General features: G+C 37.8%; 1 protein-coding gene across 6 annotated transcripts in view; it reads right to left on the reverse strand.

Moving 5' to 3' along the window:
- The window catches only part of AFAP1 (actin filament associated protein 1), a 108,749-nt gene that overhangs the window by 32,870 nt on the left and 49,946 nt on the right, over positions 1-25,933 (reverse strand). For all 6 annotated transcript variants that reach the window (XM_031588341.2, XM_031588339.2, XM_031588342.2 and 3 more), the window contains exons 3-6: positions 23,066-23,163; positions 11,537-11,645; positions 8,061-8,272; positions 4,962-5,141 (exon numbers count right to left, since the gene is read on the reverse strand). In XM_031588341.2, coding sequence (XP_031444201.1) covers positions 4,962-5,141; positions 8,061-8,272; positions 11,537-11,645; positions 23,066-23,163 — 599 coding nt within the window. The remainder of the gene's footprint in view (positions 1-4,961; positions 5,142-8,060; positions 8,273-11,536; positions 11,646-23,065; positions 23,164-25,933) is intronic.

Raw genomic sequence — 25,933 nt, forward strand, 5'->3', positions numbered from 1 at the left:
CTGAAAGCTGCATATATACAACCAAGCAGAAGGAAATGCATTTGGCTCCAGAGTTACTCCAGCAGTTCTTGCTTCTGAAGCACCTCCTGCTTGGTGCTGGAGGAGTTCTGGGACTTTTGGCATAACTAAATTCTCATTTTCTCCATTGGACCTCTTATGCACTACATATATTAGCATCAATCTTATCCTACTTAACAGAGCACCAAAGTTCTACTAGCACTTTAAAGAGAAGAAATGCCTCAAGAAGTTTACCCACAGATATTAGAGGAAAACTAGAAATTATTCACATAGTCTATGCTGTAAGTCCTGAAAATAAACCCGTTTTACTTTATGTACTGGAAAACAACACCCTGAAGCATAACCTATCCTGAAAAGATTCATCTTTCTGTCTTATTGCCATTTCTCTGAGTAAACTGGGGATGAGACTCAAACTAACAGCCAACAAGCCTATTTTACTATGTGTATATTCCCATAAAAATACTTTCCTGGCGTATCTAACCAAGACAAACCCTGTGTCCTCTTTCTTGCATTGCTACCATGAAGACTATTTCCATATATGGCCACTGGATCAGACAGAGCCCAGGACAGGCAGTGCTGGGTGGCTGGAGACACTCCTCTGCATGGGGAGTCATGCCCCTGCACAGGGCTGCACCTCCAGTCCAGGCAGTGCAAGGATGCAGAATGCATTTCAAGCCATAAATCTGAGCTGGGTACTGCTTAAATAATTTGCCATCCAAATCTGCAAGCAGGAGAGAGAAGGAATACTGTCTAGTGGGAAAGCAGGAGATGCAGTCTCAGCCCTTCCAAGTGCTGCTCTGAGATTTGCTACAGCTTGCATTTGAGATTTTAGCATAAAGAAAATGTATCCCTGAGAAAGCAAGCAAATAGGATACTTGCGGTTCCTCATTCATTGCTTTTTAAGAAAATATTACATACAGCATCTCCTTCTTTTTTTAAAAAGTACATCTTTTCCCACAGTGTTAGTCACAGAAACCCACTGGTTCACTTGGCTGCTGACCACCTCCCAGAGAAGACAGGGTTCTGCTGCTCTGCCCAAGCACACCAGAAGGGATCTTGCAGGCTGTCAGAGCTTTCACATGCAGCTCAGCGCTCTGATCCTCCAGGTTCTGCCATCACTGCATTGCACTGGTGATGAAGTGCAGAAAGAACCCAGCCTGACTGTCCCAGGACACTGTGCATGCCTACAGTTACTTGTAAGCCAACAAACACTGTATGGAAATCAGTTGTTCTCAGCATGCATCCCCCTACTGCATTTCTACTAGTTAGTTTTAAGGTACAATCATTCAGCACTTGACTTTTCCCAGCTAAAAAATGGAGATTATGACAACTTTAGGGAGCTTTGCTTCAGCCAAGAAAGTAATGTTTGAAGTATTTTGAGATCTTCAGCTGGAAATTCCCATAGAAAGTAAAAGCAGACACACAGTGTTTATGGTTACAAGCTCAGTTTTCTGCTGATTTGAACTGGTAAACAAGGAGCTATGCCAGTAGTTTATTCTTCAGTAAAACTCAACCCACATTAAGACTAAAGCCCAGAAGCCACTTGGCCCTCTCACTAAGCTCAACTAGTGGGGGAAAAATAAGAGGTTTTCTAAGATTTTCACAGGAGATAACATGCAATTGTCAAAGATGGAAGTAGGTAGGTCAACTCAGCAGTCTCCTGAGGAACAACATAGCATCACTGAATGACACAGCTCTGATTTTCTTCTGTCTTTGGGATGAAATCCCTCTTATTACATGATCAGGACAATGGCAGATGCAGATATGAGGATAGATACATAATGTGCTCAATTACACACACTGAAGGGAAGAGCTGCTGCATACCATAAACTGAAGAAAAGTTAATCAAGGGTGTTTACCATTAGGAAGAAATGAAAATAAAGGACAAGATTGAGAAATGATTCATAGATTAGCTACGATGCATGACAGATAAGTGGTAAATGATAAATCAAAAATTCATTTTTGCAGGAAGCATCTCTAGGAGGAGGAGAAGGCCTTGGGGCCGGACACCATGACCATTTCCTTCTCCTATTGTCTTCTACAAGAAGCTGCTTCAGACATTATTTATTTGGTGTCCAAGTATTTATAATATTAAGAGCTGTTTTCTGGGGCTAGTTTGAAGGCCCTGCACAAAGAACATATTCATCTGTGTGAATGAAGCTACTAAACAAGCATCTTCTTGTAATCTTCTTAGTAGTTCTTTTATTTCTAATGTAGCATTTCCCAGGGATGCTCACGAATAAGTGCGTAGTTTCCATCAGTCTGTTGGATGTGCTGAGACAAACAGGAAGATTTAAGACCTTACTTGACCACAAATGCACAAAAGTGCACACAGATGCTCATATACTCCAAGCGCACATGGAAAAAGCTCATGTTTGGGTCAGAGTGTGTAACTGCATACATTTTTTCATGTACATTTTTGTGGGAACATTTTAGGACTCAAGTTTGGAAATTTCCACCACTTTATGTTGTACACGGTAATACTGCTATGATCTCAGCTGTAGCCTGGATTTTATACCAGTTATGCTCAATGCTCTGCAATCATGACAGGCTCTTTGGTGACATCAGCTATCTTTTTCAGCAAGTATTTGTTAGCTGGTAAACCTGAAACTCCCTTTGTGGTTTCCAGTCTAGACTTCAATTTGCACGTTTATCAGCTGTTTTCTTGGTGTCATCTTTACAAAAAAGGTCTGAAGTATTCTGCATTTATTTAAACTCTACTTGTTCTAATGCCCCTTGTCTTTCAATAGGTATTTTAAAATTATTTGCTTAAGCAAATGCATCTTAGAGAGATTACATCTGACTTTAAAAAGATCATCTAGTTTAGCTTTCATGGGAAAATCTGGCCTCCAAATCCACTTTGAGCTTTTCAGGCTCAAGAATAAAGCTTTAACTTCATACTTGCATACAGATTTCTTCATGGGAACCCGTTGTTCCCAAGCAATAACCTAGCTCCACTGGCACGTATGTATTCATAAAGCATCAGTGACAGAGAGGGCATGTTATCATTAAAAACTAAGGATGCAGAGGCCCTTTGCATAGTGTACAAATCTGTCTATTTATTACCTACAGAAATTACAATCTTCACAAGATCATTGTAAGGGCTGAATGATTAAAGCCCAAGTATTTTCGTAATTAAAAAAAAAACAAACAAAAACACAGTTCTTTCATATCTTTTAGAAACCAGAAAATAAATAATTTCGTTTTCTGAGGAGCCATACTTCTCAAAACTGTGGAGCTGTTGCAAGAGCTGCACAAACCACTGCGGGTTAGCTGCTGGCTTGCTATTTGTGTTGTACAGATCAGAGAGTACAGCAGCAGCACTGAGAACCTGGAAACTGAGCATACAGTAGCATTGCCATGTTGTTGGGATAGCTTCTTTGGGAGAGCTTTGCAGCAGGAGGAACTAAATAAAGTGCTGTCAGACTGTTTCCACGTGCTCTACGGATGACAGCATACTGTACAGCCATCCGACCTCAGCACACACAACTGTGCCAAATGTGTAACTGTACAAAACCTTTTTTCTTTTTTTTTTTAACTTAAGTAGCAGGAATGCATCCGGGATATGGGAAAATCTAGTACTGTTCTCTGTGAAGAAAGTTTTATGGGAAAAAAAACAACAACAAAAAAAGAAAACAATTTTTATGAAAGGAAGTCTGATAACTGCCAATGTATTCAGCTTTGCTATACTCAAGTTTAAAACAAGGCAGGAAATAATGGGACAGTTACTATGATCTAACTGAAGTGGAATTCCCTCAGCAAAGAATACGACTGATGAATTTATTTTCATTCCCATCAATGTTTTGAATTTGAGGTGAGTTAATAGGACATTCAGATGGTCCTTTGTTTTGAAACTTAAAATACTGGTGTTAGAAGACACCTAAAAATAATGATTAGTTTATATTAAAAAGAGAAAACAGAGTGCATTTTTTAAGACAAAATGCAAACTCCCATTCAAAACAAAGCATGGATATTCTGCAATCCCCAAAAGGTATATTCTAATGTTGCAAAATAGGAAATTACAGATTAATTTTCCACTTGGTCAGTTAGCCCACAGCAGAGCTCATACCTCTTAAGCTGCATTTTCTCTCTCCTCCCTTCTACAAAAAAAAAAAAAACAACCAAAACCTGTCATCAGGAAATTCCTATGTGTTTAATTCAATTGTGTTTGGAGAAATACAATTTATTCTCAGCAAAATAAGTACCATATAAGGTTAGATCAGAGCACAGCATAGAGAATGCCTGATTGGTCTTATGCATTTAGACTTTCAACATTTAAAAGGCTGGATTTAAAGGTCTTAAACCAAGCCACTAAAAGTGCAGTGGTTTCCCACACTACCTCACTGAACTCCATTATCCATTATCGAGACTGGCAAAGTCCAGTATAAAACTGCCACCCTTGCACCAGAATTTTCCACATTTTCAGAGACTGAACAGAAAAGTGAAAAATGACAAAATCCTGTTTCTCAGAACTGTCTTTGCGGAGCAAACTGTAACAGAGGATGCACTGTTCCATGAGAACCAGTAAATGTTAACTGACTTCAGTAATCTGAATATTTTTTCTTCCTCCTGAGCAATTCAAGCAGGTACCTACTCGGAGTTCCCTCTGTTATAAAAATCTGACTGTGATGGTTGTATGCCCAATTTTGCATGGTAGCCTTAGCTGCTATGTTGATGGACAAAAAGCATGCTGAGTGCCAGCTTTCTTTACCTGAGGGAATCTGAAACAAATCTTTCTGGAGAATGAGCTAGAGATAAAAATGGAAGGGAATTGTCATCTCCTCTCTTGGTGCCAATTACTGTGCTGTCAGCAGTGAAAAGCACATGCAGCAGCTGTGTGACACTGAGCTTCTGGTTGCCCAAGGAGCTGCCTCAAGGCCAGTCCTTTAAGTCTGGATTTCTGCAGTCTCAGATTGGCTGGAATTTAAGTGGTTACCCCATACCTTTAGCCACTGCTCCGCCTGCTCTTTGCTCTGTACTGCCAGGACTAGTGCATCCGCTCCTTGGTGCGAGATTTTCAGCTCATGTTTCTTCTTTTTGCTGTCTTTGGGGATGTAGGTGATGCTGCAGTCATTCAGGAGCAGCTCCATCTGGGGCTGCTGGTCCTTAGAACTTTTGTAACACTGTAAAATGTAAGGAAAGGTCAAAAGTTAGATCTCATCTTTCTGAACTTCAGAGGAGAGCTGTTATTATATAGAAATTCTATTTTTAATATTTTCCACAGACCCTTTACCACATACCATGGAAATTAGCCAATGCTGGCTTCACATTTCTGCCTCTCATCCTCTTTGTAAAGAAAAATTGCTTCCAGACCATCATTAATAGAGATCTGATGTTGCAGGACAGGTACAACATATGGAGGGCATTAAGGATCTCTGTTGTCTTCATGATTCAACCTTGGCCTCCATCAGGTATAGAGAGGGTGATTGTGGGTGTCTGTTCACAGGTAGCAGTAGAATATGCCTGTACAGTTAATGACTTTCAAGCCCAGATGCTGTGCCTGCCCTCCAGCACCATCAAGGCAAACCTAGGGTGTGCCTACATGCTGCCATCGCTCAGGAACAGACAGACACCTTATTCAGATGCCCTTTTTGTTCAGATAAGTAGCAAATTTTGTCACAGTGTGGAAAGAGGGCACGGCCACAGGACTGTAGTTCTTCAACTAATTCAGTTTCATCATTCACTGCAAAAAATCACACAAATGTTGGTTCACTCTTTAAGCTTCTAGCTAAAACTATACGAATTGTACTTTTTTTTTTTTTTTTCCCTCAGTTGCAAGTGCTGTCAAAGAACAGCCATTCCATGCTGGATTACTGATGATTTAATCTGTGTTTGACTTGCTGACTAGAACATGAAGAGTTCCACACTATGTCATTTGTCCTGCTGACCGAGTTCCTATTCGTCCAGCACATCAGTATAGCTGAGTTTAAGAAAGCTGTCATAGAGTGCTAGACTGCAGGACTGCAGAACAATGTTCAGCTGTGTATATGAATGCCAAGTAATTTTATATACCAATATAAGTTGGGCTTTTACTCATACAGATAAGCATGAAGGCTAAAAAGGTATCTGGTATTAAACACTGACTAGCATACACACATGCAGAATACACGTATAAATGTGAACAGAATAAAGCACATGGACTTCTGCATATTCAAGCCATGATGCAAACTGTCAGAACAGTAGCTCTTAGAAGGATGTCATAAATACTCCAATCTAGGCTGAACAAATACAGCCCTCTCTGCAAACTACCCATCATCTTACTCTCTCTCCATGGCCAATTAACTCAAAATTTGACCACTTGGTCACAGCTTGTAAGGTTGCAATTGCAAAAAAATTAAGTTTTCAAGCTATGAAACCTAGAAAACATACAATAGCCAGTTTAAGAAGCATTTAAAAGCATACAGATTCCTTTACATTAATTTCTTTTTTTTATAGTTATGCATTACTGAAGTATTTATATATTAGGTAACTTTATGTAAAAAAAAAACAAACAATTCTCTACTAAGTCTTATTCTTAATGTCTAATTCTAATTAAAACATTTTTGTTTTTTGATTAAAGCCACATTTATAATGCAGGCAATTTCTAATCCCTCCGAACATATATTTGTTTTACTTGCATATCTCATGAGTTATATCTCCAAGTCCTCCTTCAAACAATAAACCAATCTTGTGTAATTTGGTCATTAAACTCCTATTGGGATTTTAATTTTCTTAATACCCATTACAGAATTAATGAAAGACAATCCCTATAAAGAGAAAAATCTTTGCAGACCACACATGTGGCTATAGGAAAAGAGAAAAAAATAACATATTTCTCTATAGAATAACAAACATAATTCTAGAAGAAATACTGTGTGACTTCTGAGAAAATCCGCTTTTTTCTCTTCTTCTTCTTTCTTTTCTTCAAGCTGTAATTGTATGGTTCTCTTATATGTTGATAAAAATGATGACTAAAAATAGTGATGTTACAACAACATAATACAAATCAAATCACATTAAACATTTCTTTGTTTGTGGATACAAGCATTAAATCCTCAGTAACCATGGGAAACTAGCAAATGAAGTCCAGCTAGATTTCCAGAAGCCTCTTACCCAGGTATCACTATTTCATATCATGATAGTTCCCATACAGCCAATGTTAATGTACTTGGAAAGTGAACAGCCCTAAGCTGTCCTGTACTCGTGTAAAATAGTGAGGTTCTACAGAAAATTTTCTATCACATGTTAATCAGCTTTTAATCCTTGGGATGTTACAGTATTCACTAGTTACATAATTAGCTAGACCTATTGCAAACACCAGGCTGGAAGACTGGAAGGCCCCAGCTGATATGTTACTATAAGCCTCAGATTGCTTTAATATCACAGAAATGAATCTCAATTAGGCCTTCTTTTTAACAAACAAAAAGACTTCTATAAGCTGACAATTTACTAACTTTCAGAATCTTTTACTGGTGCTTCCAATCATTCAGAAACATGACCGATTTGCTCAAAAACAAATATATCCACTAACAAGTGGCTGTATTTCTATAATGCAGCTGTGCATCATGTGAATACTGCATCTGTAATTACTGCAGAACAGATGGTGAAGGTTTAGTTTAAAATGTATACATTACAACAGCATATGCTGCCAAGTGAGTTCTCAGTCTAACAAGGGACTTTTCTCTCCAGCAGTCTGATCCAACAGTTCATACACAAAGCTCCCTATGAGATTTTTGGTCCACAGGGAATGAAAGATTGGATTTATAGTTTCAGCAAAATTTTCTCCAAATGAAATACAGTGAAAGCTAATAGGCTAGACTTTCTTTCCTACATCAGGGAACTGACTGGGTTTAAGAGCAATAAAAGTCTAAGTGGTTACATGATACACTTATAATTTCAGTAGTTTTCAGATTCTTGGGTAAATCATAACCAAACTCATTGGTAAGGTTACCGTAGACTTGGCCACTGTTTGCAGAACTTATTCCAAAGTTAAATCTCTATAAAAATAAATACATAGTCTAAAAGGTAGAAAGAAAATACAGCCAGATAGAAATAAGAATTACCAGTAGTTTGTTTTCTTTGATAACACACAGTAGTTTGGTCCATTGCCCGAATCGTTTCTTTCTAAGTAGGAAGGCACAAATTTTGGCATCCTTCACCAGATCCATAGAAGCTTCCTCAGAAGGCCACTGATGTCTCATTTTCTTCCCCTTTCCATCCTCTTCCTCTTCATCATAGGATTCATAAGAGCTGCTCATAGCATCTGAGTCATAATCTTCAAGAAAAGTGTGAGAGTGTCAAGTTAAAACATTTAGCCATGAAGTGTACAGAAATAACTGAAGAGCCCAACAGGGTGCCTTTTTAAGCTTTTGATTTGCTATGAACAAACTACTGTTTCAGTGCTTAGTAATATCAGTACGTTAAATTAATTAAATAAAAGATGTGTTTCCATTATGAAATTTTATAGGAGACGGAAGGTGTTGAAACCGTGTGAATTTTAATTGAAAAACGAGCTCGGAATAAATGCCTTTACTACCTTCAAAGTGTTACTTGGCAGATACTTTCATCTTTTGTAGTTCTTTTACAGAGAAAACATCTCAATCTCACTGATTGCATAATGCAGGTATAGAAATGTAAATCTTAATAAAACATATTAAGAAATAAACACCGCATATGACAAAGGTCACAAGAATAAATGTGGGGGTACTATCTACCTGTCATAATATTTCTTGTATTTCACAATTACAGCACCTGCAGAGATATGATTACTGTTGGATAGATGATGATGTTCCCTGAACTATGGATTCTGCTCAGGTTAAAACCATTCTGCAAAAATACTTATTATGTGCTTAGTTGAAGTAGTTTAATCCTGCACCAAGTTTCATGAAGTAGTGGCAAGATTCCTTTTTAATTACGCAATCTTTGCTTAGTCCTTATGTTTTCAATAAAGCAGACAGCTCTCTAACAGTCCCCTCTATTAGAAAACTAATTTTCTATTACTACAGAGCCCTCATTTCCACCATGCATATTTAGTTGATTACTTGGGTATATATGAAGCCCCTCAGATAATTACTGAGACATGAAGACACACTTGTTTTCCAGTGGCACATGGAGAAGTGAAGAATCTTCCCTCGGAGAAGAATTGCTTGGAATATTTCCAGTAGATAAAATTTCACTCAAATACTTCAAGGAAGAAAATCTCTCATTTGCTTTAGCTAGGTACTTGGGACACAGCCTGGGACATAGGAAAGAGACCCACGGCGCTTAGGAACAAGACAAGGGACTGAATTGCTGGTGAGCTTATTGTGTGGCTGTCCCAACCTATGTGCAGCTGACAACAGGATACACCAGAACCTCCAAATCAATCTCAGATATTCTGATCTCATTTGTAGTGGCATGAAAGTGTGCACAATAGTTTGATCTTCATTTAAAATAGAAATTTAAAAAAATATAGATGAGGCTGCACTCGGAATTATAATTAAGATCTGAAAATGTATTGTGCACATGTACATGTGAACAGACCCTTAAGATTTTGGAAGGGTGGTGGTGGGGAGGAAGGAGAGAAATATAAAGATCCAGTAGGAAAAAAAGAAAGTGAAAAGCATCTGTCCAAAATAAACTGGTTTTGGATTTTATAAAATCTAATGAAGTCTGAGTGACTTTAATGATTTCCAGGTATAGTATACAGTATGAACGTTTCCTTGCTACTAATGATATTACAAAAATACTCTGTAGGAATATTTGCTTAAGATAATTGCATTTATCTCAACAGTTATTTAACAGTTTATTCTTTCATTTTTTATACCTCCAGAAACTTGCTGTTACAGTCTTCTTTATCTCAGCAGTCTGATTAGCTATAGCTTCTATCTTTGGTTAATACAGTGCTTTGGTGCATAGTCACATACACTAGGTTTTGTGAAAATTTTGGGTGTAGATAAATTACTAATGGTATATTAAATTTAAAAACAACTTAATTGTGGAAGAAGAGCGGATGATTTTCAATACAAATTAAAATCTAAGGACATAAGAAAATTTAGCAAAATCACAGCAGGGCGGTGGCACTTTTGCACTAATAAGTTACTGTAAAAAAGCTTTAGATGTCTGGGTACATATACTAACATTTATGGAAGTATTAATGAAATTTGAAGGCTGATATCCTAAATACTGTTATGGATTTGGATGGTTAAGTACAAAAAGGTATCAGTTTCATACTGTGTCACTTTTTTGTTTCTAGGTGATCCTTTAGCCATGCTATTAATATCTGTGCTATTAATATTTTCCTGCCTGAGTATGACTTTTGTTTAATAACAAAACACAAGTCAGCAGCTCACCAGATTGCAGGGTATAGCAGGACCACCCTGCAGCATTTCAAGCAAGGACATAAGAAGAGAAGTGATCTTGCTGCCCTAAGTTCGTTCATTTACTTTGCATTATATGAAGTTCCTTCTTATCTTGAATTTCCCAGCAAATTAAGAGCTGCCAGCTACCTTGGTTTGGTTTTAAATGTTTAGAGCTAATGCACAATGACAAGCAAATTTCCCTGCCACACAGCGTATAATTAATGTTTTCAGGTGACACCTATGGAAGTACTTTGAGGACAGAAATATTATTTTATGCTTTTGCTTTGGTTCAAATAATAAAAACAGCGAAAAACGCAGGCAGATATCCCTTCAATCTTTGGAACACACACAAAAAATGAATAGGCCATACACAAGTATTAAATTACCTCACCCAATAAAAAAGAGTAGCAAAAGGGAAAATCTTTGCAACTTTTTATTATAAAACACCATGCATACATTCTCATTACTATGCCCTCATCCTGTCTCCTCTTAAGTGCAGTGAGTCTTTGCATAAGTATTGGAATTTGATAGAGAGTATTTGTGTGCTGTCAAAGGAAGTTTTAATGGTCACCTGGGGGACTAGCCTATGCCGTTTGCACAAAACAAGTAGTTACTGTAACACTGACATGCATTAAACATGGCTTATGGGAGCCAGTATAAATGATGTGTCGCTACATCATCAATCAATAGAAATTCTGCATGTTTTCAATAATTGCTCACTTCAGAAAAGACAATTTTTTGCTTTTATTTGTACACTTTAGCAAGTAAATCAGTGCAATAGGAGAATAACAACAGATCTGCAGATCAAGACCAATTTCTGAGGCCTCTACACTATCAGTAGTTTAGTGAGTATACAATACTTAACTCCGAACCCCTGATTCAAACTTCCCCAGCACATTCATGCTTCAGATATGCCCAGAGAACGAATCAGGACCTTCTGCCTACAGCAGCAGTTGAAACATTAATGCGCACCTAACTTGGAGCTCCAGATTTACTTTCTTCTAAAAGGAGCCTGGTTTGTGCAGATCAAAACATTTCTGCGTACCGAAACAACGCATGGCTGGTGAGGACAATGATGCTACACTTATGCCATACGACAGCACCAATAGAGATATAACTGTTGAATTCTAAAAAAAGCTGAAAGATACTGGAATTAGCATTCAATTGCTGTGAAAGTAATCTGGATATATAGTACTCACTGGAAGTGATATATTCAGGAGCCTTCCCAGGACTAAGTGGCACTGCCTCTTCATAATAGCCCTCCGGAAGGGAAGATGTCGGTAATGGCGGAGGCCCATTATCTGGTGGCTAAATGAAGGGAAAAAGAATAAATGTGAAAGTAATTAAAGTAATTATATAATAACAAGGTGTTAAAATAAACATGGTCAGAACATCTGCTCATGATCAGCTTATAAGGCTGGTTATATATTATATATACACGCATACATACATAGAGTCACAAGCACACCCATTCAGTTTATATACCTAACTAAGTAACTGTTTCTCACCTTAACTATCTCTAAAGTCAAGGCTCTGAAGGAGTTAGATGTTGTCCTCTGAATAAGATGTATTCTGCAGAGTAGCAGGTTTTAGGAGAAAAACAAGTCTAAATCTCAAGCTTAATTATATGATGCTATAATTAAACAATAATAAGTAGAGGTTGAGATTCGAAGCAGGGAAGTGACTTATTTAGTGACTTAAAGCTTCAAAGCTTTACCTCCGCTCATAATAAGGAAGCACAACCTACTCTCCTGTACTCAAATTCAGTCCTTTGGGACACAATATGATCCAAAATGTTGAAAAGATATAGTTTGCTAAGAACTAGAAACTCAGAGGATCTCTGCAGGAAAGATATTTATGTGCATAGGCCGTTTTACCCTGCTGAGGCTTATTTATTAGAAATCTATTTATAAAATAATTCATATTAGAGTAGCAAAAAAAAACCCTTTGGTTGTACAGTTTAGAAAAGTTGAATAGACTGCACTGGTAGATATCAAGGAGTTAACTTAGATCATGTTTTAATGATGTACTGCGTTTTTCAATAGCAAATTAATTCTTAATATAGATATTAATTCTTAGAGAAAACTGAGCAACAAATAACGAAAAGTTTGGAACATCGAGAAACTATTATATGATAAAATAAATATTTCAAATACCAGGTCAAATTCTGAAATGCTTCTTTTCTAAATATAAACCTGTTTTAAATTTAAAGCTGACCAACTGCTGGTATGTTGATATAGAAGCAAAGTAAATTTAGTACTCTGTGACTTCTTCCGTATGACTTTACTGTTCTATTTTTTTAGCAAAAAAACAAAGCTGCATTTTATATAAATCATATAGATTTGTCATAAGTTTTCAGTTTTACATTTTTATATTGGAGGAAATCGTATAAGAGAATCATAGAGTGGCTTGGGTTGAAAGGGACCTTACAGAACATCTTGTTCCATCCCTCCTGCCATAGGCTTGGTTGTCAAGCAATAAATTAGTTACTGGATCAGGGCTCCATATAACCTGGCCTTGAACACCTCCAGGGACAGAACACTCAGAACTTAAGTCTTTTTCCAAAGGCAGTGGCTTATTGCATTATTACAAAAACGTAACTTGTAAGGAATCTTATTTCTGCAGTAACAGTTTTTCAATAAATTGTCGAGTAATGAAATAAATGTGTTTGTCTTCATTAGGCTCAAAACTCAGGGAACAGAGATATCAAAGTAAGAAACTAATCAGGTGGGCTTTGATCATGACCAGATACAGATACTTCTGGAACATCATTTAGATCTCAGGTGGGCAAAACAGTCAAGGAAAGGCATAAAGCCTTTTTGCACGTAATACAGGTGAAGTCACAGTGACTAGATTCCTCTTTGCTAAAGGTCTAAAGTCATCTGGAAAGAACTTGAGCATTAATAATATGACACTGTCTGCCTTTAAATTATTTCTTTGTCACTTTCATCTCTCTGCATTCCAGAGCCAGACATGACACTGACTACATGCTGATGCCAGACACCTAATTCTCAACTAGAGGATGATGATTACCAGCCTCAGAATGCTCTGTAGTTAAATTTATATACAGTAGGTTATTTCATCTCACAGGTAAATGCTTATGAATTCCCAATGGCGCAGAAAGAAAAGGAAAAAATCTACACTTCAGTTCATTGAGCACTAACCTGCCGTCACGCAGCAGAAACTTCCTTATGACCAATGAGATGATTTGTGACTGACACAAAAATTCTTGGTCAGACTGACTTTCATACTAATATTATTTCCATATCAAATGATATTGGCAACTTGGTATGTCACACTCAATTACAGATAAGAGAAGGAAATTACTGTTATCTACAGTGTGAGTCAAATTAATTTTCATCAGAGACCAGTTTTGCTAGAGCAATTATCTGTCAAAGAAGCAAAATAATGAAAAAATGTGACTTTTAGTGCAATTTCCTTGTGATTCTGTTGAAAAACACAAATTGCAAATCTGCACATCATCACAACTAAATGAGTCTTTCAAGGTTATCTGCCGCTGTGCAACGGGTGTAAGAGACATTAAAACATGCTTTGCGTTAGTTAATATTGAAATATTGACAGCACATCATGAATTTTGCACAATACACCAGCACAGATCAGCTCTGTGTGGCCTGAATCGTTAGACACAATAGAGTGAACTGCCTCAAGAAGAATTTTTATTTTTATTTTATTTTTTATTTTCTCCTTATAGAGTCTTGCTCAAGTGAGTCATGGTCAAGGTTCCTGGGGCAGTGCAGATTCATATCACCTCTTTCACCAGACAGATACATTAATATCTTGGTCTAGCCTCAAACTATTTTCCTTGTCAGGTGTATAAATGTTATATGAAATTCCTATTATTATTAAATCTAATTCACCCAGGACATAGCCATCCTGAGTATCATACCAATTTTAACTTGACATCACAATAAAGTTTCAAAGTTATCCAGAAACGAAGCAGAGATTTCAATACAGATCAGGAGAAAAAAGAAAAAAGAAAAAAGAAAAAAAGAAAAAAGAAAAAGCTTGTTTTTAGACAAAATGTTATTGAGAAAGAAAGAAAAAAGGAAATGAAACACAAATGGTGCTTGTCTGAATTCGACCCTGCTGGAGCACTGTTACTTCATGCAGCTGGGGCGGGCTGTGCTGTGCAGCCAATGTCAACACAGATGGAATCTATTGGTGAATTACCCAGCCCTTGGTTCTGAAATGCAGTTTGCAGTGCCTGCCATAACAAAGTTGAAAATAATTATAAAAAATATTGTATTTTTGAAAAAAAAAAAAAAGATTACCACGAGAAACAGAAACATCGAACATTAAATACTTTTGATTAAAGCAAGGTTGTTTTCTTATTGAAAGAAAATCCAACTGATTGAATACAAAACGAAACTGTCTTATGCAAAATTGTATCATAAACAGCTACATCTTTTTGGGTACTATGGAATTCGTACATCCTTGAGCATCAAGAAAAGTAAAATGTGAGCATTCTGATATTCTTAAATAATATTTATATTTGTTCTACTATTGCTAGTTGCATTGCTTAATTTTTTCAACTTGGCAGTTCTTCAGTGAAAGAACTATGGTGAAGTTATGAGTTAGGAACTGGAATAACTTGACTGAATAACTTTTAATTAGCTCAACGAAAAATAAAAAGTCCATAAGAACACTGAACTATTTACATATTACATAAAAGGATTAGGTCTCAAAAAAACATAGAACACATAGCTTGAGTGGTATCAAGAGGAAAAACCTGGCAGCCTGCACAAAACACATTAGTGCACATTTTTACTTATATTTTTTACAACGGCCACAGGGAAGAAAGTTAAAGAATGCTGCCTTTCAGGGCAAATAACTTTGTTCAATCACAGAAATAAGAACCGAGTTAGAAAAACATTACCATTATTTTTATGTCTGTGGAGGAAAAGGGACAAAGATGAGTGAGATATTGTTGCCCAGAATAACACCGGTGATGTTGAAACAAGAGATAAAGGTGTCTGACAGGTGCTGGTCTGAGAAAAAAAAAAAGAGCAGTGCTTTTCCTGAAACTAAGAAGTGGGAGGGGTGATGATTACACTACAGAACTGAGATCTCTGAAGACACTAAAAATTGGGTTGTTTGTGGGATGCCCAACAACAATTTACAGGAGGCACTGCCAAGAGCAATAATCGGGTATCTCTAAACAAGCAATATTTATCTGCATATAAAAGCTCGTTTTACTAGTCAGTATGAAGAAGGCTTAGTGCAGAAATTAGTTTTGTGGCTTACAATGGTTTACCTCTCCGCCTACCCCTCTGTGTTAAACAGATCACAAATAAACTCTTTCTTTCTTTATCCCAGGAGACCAAATTCTTGATTTCCCCCTTCTGCCCAGGGATTACAAGACAGGTAGTAATGTTTTTAGGGACAGTCTATCTAATACCTGCTGAGGATACAGTGGTAAATAGCGTGCAAAGTGGTACGAAAGCAGAGGAAAGGAAATGTCATCCTCCAGAGCCTAAGGTTATGAAATCGCTTTACACCCCAATGAAGATGTACACAATGCAGGAAATGGAAAGAAACACTTCGATTTACACAACGATTCAGGACTTGGAGGTTTTCTCTGAAAAGCAGCAACTTTAATGGAAGTAAACACTGTTGATACACCCAGTTCCACAGCTGCGATCACATATATCATTTGATCAACCACCAGCTCAAGCCCAGCTGGGCAGTGGGGCAGCTGCTGTGTTACCCATCAGTGCTGCAGAACAGCAATGTGAGACTGCAAGAGTGCATAATACAGCTATTCAGAAGCCAGCAGGCAAATGTGGGATGTCATGAAGAAACTGTGACACATGCACATGCCTTTTGTATCAGGGCAAGCTTCTAAGTGACTCCCATACAACCCCATCCCCAGCCTGAGAGGGGGAAGACTAATCCAACTATCCAGATGTTTTAAAAAAAAAAGGATATCCAGAAGGGAAGGTGAATTGAGAAATTGAGTGTCAACACAATTGGAAAATTGACCATACACTTCATCACACTGCAGTAATGGCTGAAAAGTGGGCATCACTACACGTCAGGCACTTGAAGTTCGTGTGAAAGTTGTTACATAACGTCAAACTCACTAAAGCACTAAAAAGAAATTGCTGTTTATTGCCAGCAAATGAGGACATGGATGGCCCAGGGATATATTCAGGACAGAAATGCTGACTGTAAGGGGACATTAAGAGCATATTGAGCTATGCAGGAGTGAAATATTAACCTGAGCATAGACAAGCAAAAGCCAAGAAGTATTCTTCATTTGACCTCAGTTTTGTATTCCAAGGTTATTAATTTCTTGAGTTATTGGCTGGACCCTAAGAAACCAGGAGCCAAATCACGTGATAAAAAAGTCTAACAATTCCTCTTTTCAGTCTCTGAGCACATCTGACAAAGGACAGTAACCAGCCAGACAGATAACAAACAAATGTGGCTCACAGGAGTGCTATGAGGCTCTTATAATTATTTAAAAGATTAAATAAGGCTGAATTACTACTGCTAAACTGTCAGCCAGTGGCATTTGCTAGTCTGGAGTTCACAGATGCAGAAAAGAGATGAATATGCTCAGAACAGCAGACAGGAGCCAGACTGCATGCTAGAAGTGCCTACTAGTCAGGGGATGGATATAAGCATAAGCTTACGTGTTTAGGGTGATCCTGAAAAGATTTAAGAAAGACAAACAACAAGGGAAGGCACAATGTTCCAAGCAGTGTAGGTGAATCTGAAACTGCCCAGGAACATGTCTGCTGATGCAGGAGTGTGTCTAACAAAATCTACAATAAAAAAAAAAATATGCAACATGATGACGGAGAAAGGATCTGAACAGACTTGCTCACATTTAAAGGATGAATCAGGGTGTAGTACAGCTCCACATTTTGTTCTGAAGACTGTCTGGAGAGCACATATATAGGAAACATACCAGGATCAGAGGCACTTAATTAATTTGCATGTGATTGATTTGCATTTAATTAATATTTAATATGTTAAATAAAACTGAGAGGAATGAAGCACATAATGCACCACAGAAGGCGTTACACTCAAACTCTATGGAAGACAGAAGTGAAAATAAACTGCAGACTCCATGGAAGTAAAAGAAGATCTAAGGAATAAATTCAAAAGCAAAAAAAAAAAGAGCCAGAAACACAAACAGTATTCCTGTTCCATTACACAGCCATTTGGAAGCGTCACTTAGACAAAACAATTGAGCTGACTCATATCAGGCAAAGGGTCTGGGTGTATCAACAAATGGTCTTTAATTTATGGAAGGAAACACTTCCATGCATATTACATGAGGAAGATGAAACTGAATTTAAGTAGCATGGGGCCCTCAGTCAGAGGTGGTTATTCTGGCTCAAACAGCCTGTATTCTAGGAGCTTATAAGCTCATACAGGTACCTGGCATGGCTGTGCAGACAAGGCAGCAGGGTGAAAAAAGCAACATCATGTCCACTGGAATGATATTCTCTAAGAGCATCAAACAAAAGCATGAGAAGAGTTTGGTACTTATTGGCCTAATTTCTTTGCCAGGTATTTATGTAAAGCACACTAATAAGCATGTTTAGGAAAGCTAATAGCCTTAAGTTGCACCAGAAGAGGTTGGATATTAGGAAAAATGTCTTCTCTGAAAGAGTGGTGAGGCATTGGAACAGGCTGCCCAGGGAAGAAACATGTAGATGTAACACTGAGAGACATGGTTTAGTGGGCATGGGATGATGGGTGATGGTTGGACTAGATGATGTTAGTGTTTTTTTCCAACCTGATGATTCTGTCAGCATAGAGAAGGTGTTTTTATGAACAAGTACAGCATAGAAAGAAGAAATCAAAAACCTCAGAACACAAATGTGAGTATGTTAGGAAAAAGAAGTGGGACAATACCCTATCAAAGCTATGGCATTAGGAATTTTATAGCAGTCCTTGATAGAGGTCACATACGCAAACATGGAAACTACTCCACATCCAAACCATGCCCAGGGGACCCCTCTTCTGGTGACTTCTGGTCAAACAAGATTACGAAACTAGAGCAAATGAGGGACACTGATATGGGAACTAATTTAAGAGGAGGAATTTATACCTCAGAAATGAAACTAAGAGAGCCTTTATTAGACACAATGCAGAGAAATGGAATCTGGGAAGAGAGTGATTTAAGATAGATTTACCAAAGTTCCCCTTGCTTTTGTTTGCCACAAACATAAATGCACATTTGAAAAGATGGTTAAAACTAGCACTTCTTATGTTTGTTTGTTTGTTCAAAAAATGAATAATGTGATTGATGATGCATCACCTTAAAAATCCTTTTGATTTCAGGTCATTATTTTCTGCTTCAAGGACACTGTCTCCTTTCAACATTTTTTAATAAATATCTGAGAGTAATATCAGACAGGCAGCCAGATAAAGAGTTTGTCAAGTCAAATCTCCGCAATAGGAAACTCATTTATATGAAACACTCCTACAGTGTGACTGTGTGTGTTTCAAGAAAGGGTTGGAGGAAGATGACCTATCCTTTTGATTTATATCTACAGGGGTTCTGGCATATTGCTGGACACTTGTTGTGGTTAAATAATTATTAAATTGTCAATATTCCAGGAAAAACAAAACGTATATCCAATTTTACTGTGAAAATCATGCAAAAGAGCTAAGCGTGCTGTTCGTATTTGATTTTCTTGGATGGCACAGTGTGCTGAAATCACTGATTGTCAAATGTAATATGGAACCAAATGCTTGGAGGCTAGGACTGTTCTGTCACTGTCATGCTGTGGATAATTTATGCCAGTATTCTTCTGGTACATAAGAGCAGCAGGATGTCCTGGATATCGTTCTGTTGCCTCAGTACTTCAAGGTAACTTAGCGGTAGTGCAGTGATGGGATCCCAGGTATTAAACCCCCAGCAGCACTTTGAGGGGTATCACAGAGCTCTGCTATTTCTCTGAAACCCCCATCTAGCATTACCTCCTGCCTGTCTTTTCAGTGCAGGGATGCATTATAAAACCAGGTGCTGATTTGGAGAGTGAGAAAACAGGTGAAAATACACAGGTAAGAAGACTCAAGAATGGAGAACCAACTCAACTCTGTTTCACACAATCATCTCCTCTGCTGCTGTCTCAGGCAAAGCTTCGTTAGCTGCTAGCCCTGCATTCATGCTACCAAGTACATATTTTCATTTGTAAGTGAGTGGAGTTGACTTCTGAGATCCCACTCATGCTCACATCCTTTACCTGTAGCTTCTACTTTGCTGGCTGTCTGGAGGAGCTGTCTGCATGGGGTAAAGCAAGGGAGGACTGGTTCCATCTAAGCCTGACACAAAGTCTGCTATACCAGATAGATGCAAGGGAGTGTAAAGAGAAAAAAAGAATTTCTACGAGATCATGTGATTTGTGCTTTATTCCAGTATATGTAAAGTCCAACTTTGTCCCTGGATTTAAAGACCTGGCCAAAGCCCACTGAGTCTAGGAATACACTCTGGGCTTCGGTGCATTTTCATTAGTGGAGACTTCATTTTAAATATTAACAGCATGTCTCTAAATAAAATGAATTTTATTATCTTTGTTCACAGACTGATGGATGATAAAAATGATATAAAATTCAGCCTGAGCAAATATGCAAGTCTATTTACAGATCTGCAAAGGAAACCTTGCACAGCACCTGCCCACACATAATTCTGGCTCCTGGCACTACTTTAAGGAGGACTGAATTCCTTCCCACCCACACGTCTTTACATAAGTAAAAGCTTAAACATCAATTCAGACTAAACATTTTTCAATGCACTCCCCTGAGCGCCATAAAAAGGAACAGTGGTGTAAATGAAACTTTAATTTCCATCATGTTCAGTAACTGTTGTGCTAAAAACTTAGATTTTAAAACAGTACTAGTTTATTTAAACTTATTAATTCCCACTTCCAGTAAATTCCTGTGTTCCAGCAGCACATTGTGTTTCTATTGGAGACTGAGACCACCACTAGATATTATTCAGCAAATGGAAAAGTTGTGCTGAATGTGCTGAATGGCTGATTAAACAAAGTGCCATACAACACAATTTCCAACTTGTAATGTGAAGAGGGGCATCTTGGTGCAGAATTTCCTATTCTCTGGTGGGCCCAATGGATTTCTTTCTCTGGAATGCGAAAGTCTGGTCTATAAAAAGTTGCTGTGAATGGCAGCACATCACTATCACTGAATCATGTAATTATGTACAGTTTCTATAGAGACTGGCAAGATACACAGTTTTAGGAGCCCACTGATTATGGGTGGATTGAAAATCACCATGCAGCAGCATTAATGAAAGGAAAAATCAGATCTCAGACACTATCACTGATGTCAAATCTAGTGTTAGAAGAAAGATGATGCAAAAGTATATGGTCATATCTAATAATAGTAAGTGTCTAACAAAGAAGCATCTAGCAGGGAAAGGTTTCCAAGAAACAGTTAATGATCAGTTCCATTAGCTCAACGTGACTTCAGGATAAATTTTTGAACACTCACATTGGGGTCTGAGCTTGCAACATTGTCCAAAAGTCAAAAACTAGATAGTTTGGCCTTCCACTCTGGCTCCACCTGGTCTTTTGTGGGACAACAGTAGCCTGTCATCTTTTTCACAAATTACAACGTGTTAAGTGTCTTAAAATAAAGTCACTCATAACCTGTATTTGGATAAGGAAAGACAGTGAGAAGCCTGGAACATTTTCCTGCTGATCTCAAAGTGGCACTAACAACTGAGGCAGAGGCATGAACCACAGCAGTCTGACAGCAACACCGGAACTGCAGGAATAGAAATCAGCTTCCACTACTATGGAAAAAACAGCTCAGCTTTTTGACTTCATTGAGATGAAAGTGTCTGCCTTGTTACTGGCAGGTCAAGGAGGAGGGTCATGTCTAAACACCATTTTGCCAGACTCAAAAGAATAAGGACATGCTTAAGAGCAGGCAGCTTTAACTGTGCCAGCTTCCACATTAATCCTCACTGTATATCAGAACACTATTTCTGTTTCTCTGAAACCTAAGCTGAATATAACTCCTGCAAAAAACTGCTGATCTACTGGACCTAATTCATGCTTCACAGCATTTCACCCAGTGCAGCTGTACTTTAAGGGAACTTACACATTAATATGAGAAAGGAGAAGTAGGTTTATTGTCTTTAAAAAAACAACTTGAATCTTCAGAACTAATTTATTAAACGGAACCTATTTAAATACAAAAGAACAAGGAAGTGAATTGGCTTTCAGCTTATGAAGTCTACATGTCAAAGTCGTGTGCATTTTGCATAATTTTTCTCCCTCTCATCAACCATTTCCCTTGTGATTTATGCTATACGCATCTTGAATTAAAGAAAAAAATAATCATTTTCAGGCACTGTTAGCCATGAAATGGATTCCCCAGGTTTCACTGCATATTAATAAGATTGCTTTTGCATCCACTCAACTTCATGCATAATTATTTTTTAGCATCCACTTTAAGTGACTCTTGCTACTGTAGATATACCAGCTCTCAATTCAGATGTTTCTAGCATAAATATTCCCTTTCTATAATATTTCCTTGTATTAGGTGGAATTTAAAAAAAAAAAATCTTGTTCCAGGTCACAAACCAAGTGTTGACAGCACTTAGGGAGAAACTACGATAAAGACATTTTACATAAAATCCTTCTTTGTTTTTAATGTGTTCTGTCATGTGAAAGTGTGTAGCATTACTCACTATCAAAAAGGTTTATTAAGAAGAGCTGACAAAGAATTTGATCTGATAAGCTAGTTCTTAGGTTCATAAGATGCTATTGGCTTGTAGACTAGGTAAGCTTCTACTGGGCAGAGATGTAATAACAGAGTAATACATTAAAATGAAGAAGAATGTGTTCTAGTTTTGGTGGGTTTTCCCCTCACCATGCACTTCAGATTAATAAATGAAGGTCTCCATAGTACAACATTTGATTATCCTTACCAGTGCACAATATTTTCCACAAATTAATAAAAAGACAGATAATTTATCAATGTTAAGACTAAGACTACATTCCCCTTTCAATAGGATAGACCATTGTTCGCATATGCCTCTCTAAAAAAGGTTGTGAATGTTTCTTCAAATCTACTCTAAAGTAGCAACTGAGCATTCACAGAGAATGAAAACTTGTTGATAGTTCATTTCTTTACAAGACAGCTGCTCCCAACTGCAGGAACTGAATCTGCAGACAGTATCTTTATTATAAACATCACCAAGAACTTACACTGCTGCTTATTCTGCCAGGAATTTCCTGCCCGAAGACTGAGCACAGAAAGGCACTAAGGATTCTATGAAAAAAATGAAGCATTCTTCCTGTATTTTAGCACTTCGTACTTTAATTTTTCAAGAAACAAGAGGGAATCTTCTCGTAAGACTTGCTACAGGGAAAGCAGGTCCTTAAATCCTACAAAACTGGCCATGACCCATGGGCTCAGCTAGGGCAACAATCTCTACAAGACTGACTGACTTCTGAAGTTAAGTTGCTCAGGCTTGTGCCACTCTAATCTTGAACATGGACAAAGACTGGGACTCACACTTAATTCACCCCAAGGGATTTTTTTTTGTTTTCTCTTCTGCAAGCTGAACACAATTCTCTAAACCAGACTGGTGCTGATAGGAATAAACATTTCCCTGGACCTACAGGCTCCTTCCCTTTGTAACCATTTCTGCCAGTGCTTATCACAAAAACATTCTCTCATATATATACTGATATACCTAAATTAACACTCACCAGCCACTGCTGAGGTATTTCTGGCAGAGGCATTTGAGGAGGTGCTGGCAGGCTGTTGGCAACTTCTGTTTTCTGCACATGTTCTTTTATTTCAAAACCTGCAGAAGAGAAACACAAATTGCTTATCACTTTGGTGGATGCAAATGGGACATTTTTCTATATGTAGCTCATCATCCACTGGAATCTGGCATTCAGTCCTGCTCACAACCTGCCTCCCAACCCTGGTTACTGAGGAAAAACTTGAAGTATGCTGGGAATTCAGGAATTTAATCAAGCACAGCAAACACATACTTACTGTATATGATAATGACATATATGATATTTGAATCAACAAATACCAGACAGAGAAAAAATGTACTGGAAATCATGCTGAACTGCCTACCCATCTGGAACTGAAAAACCTACAATTCAAACATTGTCAGGCATGTTTCACAGATAAAACCAATGATATGAGGAAGATATCCCGCTTAACAATCTGAAGAGTCTCAGCAGCAGCATATAGCAGATAAAACAGAGTCTACTTCCTCCCTTGGGAAAGCCACTAGTTCTGCTGTTTCTGGCACAATAATTTAAATTCCATTCAAATTCACTTCACAGGAACATGGCATTGTTTATTTTTCTGAATATCAAGGGGAGGGTGCATCTCAATGCTCTGGCAAAAAAAAATCAGCCAATGGGACATCCCTACTTACTTCTAGACTGAATTAAGTTCATAGTGTTAAGTTTTTAAAATGTATATTTACATAGTCAAATGAATGTCTTTTGGTCAAGATCATGTAATTCTCAAAAATGTAATTAATGATGAAATGTTTCTTGTCACAATAACCCAGATCCATTGGCTGTGAAGTTATAGATTGAAAAATAATACCGATAAAATAAACTGTCTCTAAGGGCCTCAGATCCTTCTTTCTTCCTACAAATCAGATTAGTCTTGGGAAACATTCCGATTTTTTTTTTTTCACTTGGTTGTTTTTTGTATTGTTTTTTTTTTTCAGTTTTACTTGTTCCCCCTTATGTAGGATGAATTCATGTTCCCATGCTTTCCGTAACAATCAAAACTCAAGTATGAAGGACAATTTACTGATGAAAAATATGTATATATTCCAAGTGGATTTTACTCACTCTGTAAACCTAGTTTTCACCCAAAACTACGTGTGCTTTAGCAAGAACCTGCTATAATATTTTCATCCTTTTAACAAATTGCATCAGAGTCACTATTATAAATTTCTGACATCAAGTCCCTTTAAGGGAAACCAGCAACAATGATGGTCATATTAAATGATTGAATCCACTAACAGCTCTTACTCAAAAATCAACTGTTTGTGCCTTTGTTTTTTAGAAGGAAGTCTGAGTTTCACAAGGAAATGCCAAGTGTTTTGTTCAGACCTACAGTACTTTGAGCATGCCAAGATTCAGAAGAAAAACAAAGTTTATAGTTTTGCCGGCTCCTGAAGGTGACCACTGGTTTGGACACGCAGAAGGTTGAGGCCTGGCAGCCACGACGTGAAGAGTACATCTGACTGGTCCAGCTCCCTCTGATGGGTATTAAGTGAAGGGAGTGGTGTGCATGTAGGAGATGTAAGAACACAATGTAAAATATTTCTGAAGATTTCTCCAAGAACTTACTGAAACGAAAGCGACAGTTTAAAGTGTTTTACTGAAACACAACCATTACAATTTCCACACCTTTATGAAGAAAAGCGTAACTGTTGGCTTCCAGATGTTAGAAAGAATCCATTCAGTTCCCAGCTGCACTGAACCTTCATTACCATTCCCTGTTGTTCTTAAATGGCTTACTTCAGCAATTGAAATACACTGTTGGATTCACACAGTTGATTTTTTCAAATGCCTATAACGAGCCTGAACTCTGCACCGACCTCGGGCTGTGAAACCATGCCAGCGATCCGCGAGCGCTCATGGAGCTGTGTGGGTGGAGTAAAGCAACGTTTTGAAAAACAGACTCGGAATGACAACTCAGCTTAGTTATAGACTTCTGTGGGCTTAGGAGTCTTTTATTGCTTTTAATTTTAATGAAGAGACGAATAGTTTCAAAGGGATGGGAGTACTGAATGTTACAGCCGATAAAAAAAGCAGCAGGGTCATCTCTGTCCATCTGCATGACTCCTTCTACTGGTCTCACAGCCAATTTAAGGCAGCACAAGATGGCTCTCAAGGAGGCAGCTCGCTCTTTTCCTGCCTGAATTCCATCCTGCACCAGCCTCTCCTCTGTGCTGGCATAGGCATGTGTGCGGCCTCAGGTTGAACCAGAGCTGGTCAGGAATAAACCAGTAAAAAAAGCAAACAATGCCTGTGTTAGCAGAAAGGAAGCAGCAACACATGATGAGCAAGAATGAGTAGCCTGGGGAGACTAACAGGATGCTTTTTTTAGAGGCTGTGCTGGCTTAAACTCTATTTAAACCACAACTCCTTAAACTAGAGTTTATAGGCATATAAAGTATAATCCTATGACTTCTTGCTTAACTGAGCTATAGGGCTTCCTCTAATTAATTCTTGCTTGAACTATAGCATACCTTTTAGCAAAATATTATAACTTGAAAAGATGCCAGCAACAGCATGCAGATCTTACTAAGTTCTCCCATTAATTCATATCTTCAGTGTTCAAAAAATGTGCTGTATTTCCACTCTGAAACAAACATCCAGCCATTGCACACTGCTTTTTTGTTGTATCTAAGAGCTCATTCTCAGTCATCTCTTTTCTACATCAAGATTAATTACAATTCATCATTTAGGATAATTTGAAGGCATATTTCTGGATCCTTTAATCACTTTATGTCTTGCCTCTGAAATGCCTAAACTATATTTCTTTGAATGCAATTGCTAGAAGTGGGTATAATGTTCCACTAACAA

This window comes from Phasianus colchicus, chromosome 4 (assembly GCF_987193195.1).
Source record: "Phasianus colchicus chromosome 4, bPhaCol1.hap1.1, whole genome shotgun sequence".
Classification (NCBI taxonomy): domain Eukaryota; kingdom Metazoa; phylum Chordata; class Aves; order Galliformes; family Phasianidae; genus Phasianus; species Phasianus colchicus.